Genomic DNA, 6,875 nt, shown 5'->3' with positions numbered 1-6,875 from the left:
TGCCAGTCTCAAAAAGGACAAAAAAAAAAAAAAAAAGAAATTAAAGATGACACACACAAAAATGAGAAGAGATGTACCCTCATATAGGATCATATCATCTACAAATAGAGATAATTTTTACTTTTTCCTTCCAATTTGGATTCTTTTTATTTCTTTTTCTTGTTGGATTTCTCTTGCTAGTGCTTCCAGTACTAAGTTAAAAATAAGTTGTGAGCCTGGACATCCTTGCCTTGTACTAGATTTTAGTGGCAAAAGGTTTCAGCTTTTCTCATTTGGTTACAATGTTAGCTGTGAGTTTTTTATAATTGACCTTCATTATGTTGAGGAAACTTCCTTCTATGCCTAAACTGTTGAAAGTTTTTATCAAGCAAAGATGTTGAACTTTGTCAAATGCTTTTTCTTTGTCAATTGAGATGATCATGTGTTTTTTTCTCTTTCATTCTGCTTCTGTGATGTATCACATTGATTGATTTGCATATGTTAAATATGTCCTACAGGCCAGGAATAAATCTCACTTGTTCATGATGTATAATCTTTTTTGATGTATTGAATTCAGTTTGCTAATATTTTATTAAAATTTTTTGCATTGAGGTTTATTAAAAAAATTACCCTGTAGTTTCTGTAGTTTTCTTGTGATGTCTTTGTGTGGCTTACGTATTGAAGTGATTCTGGCCTTATAAAATGTGGTTGCAAGTATTAATTCAAGTTCTGTTTTTTAGAACAGTTTAAGATTTGTTGGTGGTAATTCTCCTTTGAATCTTTGGTAGAATTGAGCCATGAAGCCACCTGTTCCTGCGATTTCTTTGTTGACAGGTTTTTGTTTACTTCTTCAAGCTCTGTGTTTATTATTGGTCTGTTCAGCTTTGTATTGCTTCCCGATTCAAGATTGATAGTTTGTATTTTTTAAGGAATTTATACAACTGTTCATAATAGTCTTTTATGATCATTTTTATTTCTGAGATGTCTGTTGTAATGTCTTCACTTTCATTTAGATTAATTTATTAACTTGCCTCTCTTTTTTACTTAGACTAGATAATGTTGGTCAATTTAAAAAAACCTCTAAGTTGTATTAATTCTTTCTATGGCTTCTATGTTCTCTACTTCTTTATGTTCTGATCTTTATTCTGCTAACTTTGGGTTTAGTTTGTTCTATTTTTTCTGTTTTCTTGAGTCATAATGTTGGCCAATTTATTTGAAACTTTTTTTTTTAAATGTAGGCATTCATTTCTATAAACATTCCCCTTAAAACTGCTTTTGATGCATCTCATAGATTTGGTATGCTGTGCTTTCATTGTAATTTGTTTTGAGATAATTTTTAATTTTCCTATTGATTTTTTTGACTTAAAAATTGTTCAGGAGTATGTTGGATTGGAAGAATTAACATTGTGAAATTGCCCATTCCTCCCAAAGTGATCTACAGATTCAGTGCAATCCCTATCAAAATACCAATGACATTCCTCACAGAAATAGGGGGGAAAACCCCATAACGATCCTAACATTCATATAGAACAATAAAAGACCCCAAATAGCCAAAGCAAACCTGAGCAAAAAATAAATAAATAAATAAAAGCTGGAGGCATAACACTACCAACTTTAAACTATACCACAAAGCTATTAGAACTGAAACAGCATAGTACTGGCATAAAAACAGACACTTGGACCAATGGAACAGAATAAAAAAGCCCAGAAATCAACCCACAAACTTACAGCTGACTGATCTTTGACACAGGCACTAGGAACATACATTGGGGAAAAGACTGCCTCTTCAATAAATGGTGCTGAGAAAACAGGATTTCCATATGTAGAAGAATAAAACTAGACCCATAACTCTCACCACAGCAAATTCAACTCAAAATGGATTAAGAACTTAAATATAAGACCTGAAACTATAAAATTCCCAAAAGAAAACAGGGGAAACAATTCAGGACATAGGACTGGGCAAAGATTTTATGAATATGACCCTAAAGCACAGGTAACAAAAGGAAAAATAGACAAATGGGATTATGTCAAGCTAAAAAGCTTCTGCACAGCAAAAGAAACAACAGAGCAGAAAGACAACCTAAAGAGTGGGAGAAAATATTTGCAAACTATTCATCCAATGAAGGATTAATATCCAGAATATACAAGGAATTCATACAATACACAGTAAGAAAACACATAACCCAATTAAAAAATGAGCAAAATAGCTGAATAGGCATTTCTCAAAGGAAGATATACAACTGGTGAAAAGACACATGAAAAAATGTTCAACATCACTCAGCATCAGGGAAATGTAAATCAGAACCACAGTACAGTGTCATCTCACCCCTATTAGACTGGCTATTATCAAAAAGATGGAGAAAAACAGATGCTGGCAAGAACATGGAGAAAGGGGAATCTTCCTATGCTGTTGGTGGGGCTGTAAATTGGTGCAGCAATTATGGAAAATGGAATGGAGATTCCTCAAACAACTACAGATAGAACTGCCATACAATCCAGAAATTCCACTGCTGGATATATACTGACAGGAATGGAAATCATCATGTTGAAGAGATACCTGTGCCCTCATGTTTATTGCAGCTCTATGTGCAATTGCTAAGACTTGGAAGCAATCTAAATGTCCATTGTCAGATGACTGGATAAGGAAAATGTAGTATATGTAGACAATAGAATAAATGATTTAAATGTTGCCATTCACAACAACATGGATAAACTTAGAGAAAATTATGTTAAATTAAATAAGCGAGGCACAGAAACAGAAATCCTACATGTCCTCGCTCACAATTGGGAGCCAAAAAATAAACATATAAAATTTTTAAAAAGGAAAGATAGATACAATAATCACAATAATACATTGAACTTTCAAAATGAGAGAACAATACTGAGATTACCAGAAGTGGGAAACGGGGATGAGGGGTAAAAGAGGAATTGGTAAGTGGCCATGAAAAACAATTACATCATATATTGTTGAATATAATAATTATCCTGATTTGAGCATCACATATTGCATACAGGTGTTGATATTCAACTCTGTACCCCACAGATATGTACAATCAACTATATTACAATTAAAATAATAGTAATAATAATTTCCTCATATTTTTGAATTTCTGAGATTACTCCTGTTATTGATTTCTAGTTTCATACTACTGTGGTATGAAAAAATCAGATATAATTTCAATATTCTTAAATTTGTTTAGAGTTATTTTATTGACTAATGTATAATCTATCCTGGAGAATGTTCTATGTGTGCCATAGAAAAATGTGTACCATGTCACTGTTGGATGGAAAGTTCTGTATATGTCCCTTAGGTATATTTGGTTTAAAGTGCAATTCAAGTTTAGTATTTCCTTGTTAACTTTCTGCTGGTTGATTTATTCATTGTTAAAAGTGACACATTGAAGTCCCCTATTATTACTGTATTGTTAGCTGTTTCTCCCTTCATGTTCATTAATATTTGCTTTATATATTTTGGTGAACTAATGTTGGGTGCATATATATTTACAATTGTTATGTCCTCTTGAATTGACCCCTTTCTTATTACCTAATGAGCTTCTTTGTCTCTTGTGACAGTTTTTGACTTGAAGTCTATTTTAGCAGGTGTAAGTATAGCTATCTATGTTCTCTTTTGGTAGTCATTTGCATGAAATATCTTTTCTCATCCCTCCACTTTCAGCCTATGTGTGTCCTCAAGCTAAAGTGGATCTTTTGTAAGCAGCGTATAGTTGTGTTTTGTTTTTGAATCATCAATTGCCATTTTATGTCTTTAGATTGGGTGATTTAATCTGTTTACATTCAACATTATGATTTATAGGTAAGAACATACTGCTGCCACTTTGCTCTTTGCTGTCTGGTTATTTTGTAGATTTTTTTATTGAACCATAATTGATTATACATATTTGTGGGCTACAGAGTTGAGTATCAATACCTGCGTACAATGTGTGATGATCAAGTCAGGATAATTAGTGCATTCATCATTACAAAATGAAATCATTTCTTTGTGTTGAGGACATTTGATCTCCTCTCTTTTAGTCATTTGATAACATGCGGTAAATTATTGTTAGTTATAGGTGCCAAGCTCAACAGTACATCAATCCAGCTTATTTTTCTTAACTAGCTGTTTTGTGTCTGTTATCTCATTTCTTGATATTCCCCCTCCCTCTACCCCTTTCCTGGCTCTAGAAACCACAGTTTTGTTCTCTCCTTTTGAAAGTTCAATGTGTTGTTATGATAGTTTCTTTCTTTCTTTCTTTCTTTCTTTCTTTCTTTCTTTCTTTCTTTCTTTCTTTCTTTCTTTCTTTCTTTCTTTCTTTCTTTCTTTCTCTCTCTCTCTCTCTTTCTCTCTCTCTCTCTCTCTCTCTCTCTCTCTCTCTCTCTCTCTCTCTCTCTCTGTCTCTCTCTCTATCTCTCTCTCCTTCTTTCTCTTCCCTCCCTCCCTACCTTCCTTCCTTCTCCCATTTATAATGAGTAAGGACATGCAGATGAGCTTGGAGAAAATTATGATAAGTGAAGAAGCCAGGCATACGGAGAGAAATATTTTGTAGATTCTTTCTTCTTTTCTTTCTCTCTTATTGTCTATTGTGATTTGATAATTTTCTGTAATGCTTAGCTTTGATTGCTTTCTCTTTATTGTTTGTATGTCACCTGCTGTACTTTCATGTAATCTCATGAGGTTAACATGAGGCTTACATAAAACATATTATTGTTATATCAGGCCGTTTTAAGGTGATAACAACTTAAATTTTGCTGCATACAAAAACTCCGGATTTTTACACTTCGCCTAACAATTTATGTTGCTAAGGTCACAATTTATTTCTTTTTAAATTGTATATTAATTAGCAACTTATTGTAGCTTCAGTTATTTTTTAGAAATTTAACTTTTTAACCTTCATACCAGAAATATGTATGATTTACACACCACTGTTACAGTAATAGAATATTCTGGATTTGACTACATATTTATCTCTACCATATTATTTCATATATGTTCATGATAGTAATTATCATCCTTCTTTTCTGCTGAAACACTGTACACTTACATTTTATTTGGTAATAATTTATATCAAAGTGATACTATATGTTTAAACTTTGTATTTTTGCATGCATGGATTTTTACTTTATATTTTTTAATGTGCTTAAAACATACTCATATTTGGAATGTATTAACCACTTTGTTCAAGTGCTTTTAGAAAGTCTGGTACTGAAAGTACGTTCACAAATAAAAACATTGTAATTTTTTCTTTATATTTCCCTAACTTTCTTCATATTTAAGTTCACATATTTTTAGGTGTGATTTTCTCTGCTTAGAATGTATCCCCTGACCTTGTCATCCTGTGAAAGTTATTTAGCTTCAAAACTCAGTTTTGATAAACTGTCTGCCAGGAAGTCTTTCTTATCATTTCCTAAACCCCCAATATTTCTAGGTTTAATCATCTCTCTGCCAGTGCTAATTCTGTATCTTAAAGCATATTCTTAAAACAAGAATATAAATGTTCTTTAAACAAGAACAATTTTTTAATGGAAACCTAATTGACTGTACATATCTATGGGGAACAGCATTGAATATCAATACCTGTGTGCAATTTGTGGTGTTCAAATCACCAATAATTTGTATATTCAACCTTAAACATTCCAATCATTTTTTTGGGTGGCCCTTTACCGATTTCTCACTAATTCCCTCTCCTTTTCCACCTTTGTTGGCCTCAGTTCTGAAAAACAATTTCTTAAGAGATGAACATAACTGTTCTTGTATGTTCTTGCACATTTACACAATATGTTAGAATTTATCTGATTATCTGTATTTTCCTCCCAGTTGTGAGCTTCTTGAAGACAGGGTTTTGTTGACCATTACTCTAATTCATTCTGTATCTCTAGGGTTTACCATATTGCCAGGCATGTGGTAGGCACACAGCAAAAATGAACACAGAGGCATATTCATTCCACAGCTGGCACCTTACCTGCTCCTGAGGGCGGACAACCACTGTATTAAAATCAGGCCACTTGTCCACCAGGGCCTTTAGCTTGAACGGGTTTCCCTGGTTCATGTGGAAGACGGTCCCATAAACCTATTACATTCAACAAAGTGGGAGGGTCAGCACATTACAAAGGGATGGTAAAATGCCCTGTGTTCAGGAGTATTTTTATGAAATTAAGGTACATACCTGATAGGGCATCTACAGCAAACAGTCTTCATGTTCTATTGTTACCCCATGTGGAGACAGATATTGAGGCAAACCATGAAATATTATATAAATACAGTTAAATATCTAGATAAATAAATTAATTGATTAAAAATTATCCACTCAAATTGTGTAATTTAGTGCTATATTGTCCCATTTTCTTCCATTTATTTACATGCACACATAATTTTCATAAACAGTGAAAATACCTAATATATAATAACTTAACATCTATTTTTCTCACACACACCATACTATGGGTATATTTCCATGTCAATAAATATTAATCTACATATTCATGTTTAATGACTACATAATATCCATTATATTGAGAACTCTAATTTCATTTCCTAACTCCTATTACTGGTCATTTCCATTTCCTCTGATGTTTCGGCTTATATTATTTGTTCAGGAAACATTTGGCATAAAACTTTGCAAATATGCCTATCATCACATATTTTAGCAGAAGAATTTCTGGGCCAAAAGTCAACTGCCATTTAAAGATTTTTTTTCCTCTTACTTATATATCCAAATTAGTCTCTGGAAAGGTCAAATAAGCTTCTGACTATTTAATAAGTAGAGACAGAGTAAAGTGTTAAAAGCACGAGCTTTGGTGACCACAGTCCAGGAACATCACCCATTGGCCAATCTGTTTGCCCTTTTGTACAAGCATCTGATCAAACATCAGTGCCCTCAAGAGGAGCACTGCAGAAGCTG

At 33.0% G+C, this 6,875-nt stretch overlaps 1 protein-coding gene across 1 annotated transcript in view; it reads right to left on the bottom strand.

Annotated features, from left to right (window-relative positions):
• The window catches only part of LOC103597523 (glycine N-phenylacetyltransferase-like), a 17,208-nt gene that overhangs the window by 5,100 nt on the left and 5,233 nt on the right, over positions 1-6,875 (bottom strand). The window contains exon 2 of the mRNA XM_008581379.1: positions 5,937-6,044. Coding sequence (XP_008579601.1) covers positions 5,937-6,044 — 108 coding nt within the window. The remainder of the gene's footprint in view (positions 1-5,936; positions 6,045-6,875) is intronic.

This window comes from Galeopterus variegatus, unplaced genomic scaffold (assembly GCF_000696425.1).
Source record: "Galeopterus variegatus unplaced genomic scaffold, G_variegatus-3.0.2 Scaffold2340, whole genome shotgun sequence".
Classification (NCBI taxonomy): Eukaryota; Metazoa; Chordata; class Mammalia; order Dermoptera; family Cynocephalidae; genus Galeopterus; species Galeopterus variegatus.
Note: the sequence above shows the minus strand (reverse complement) of the source record. Positions and strands in the feature narration are given on the sequence as shown.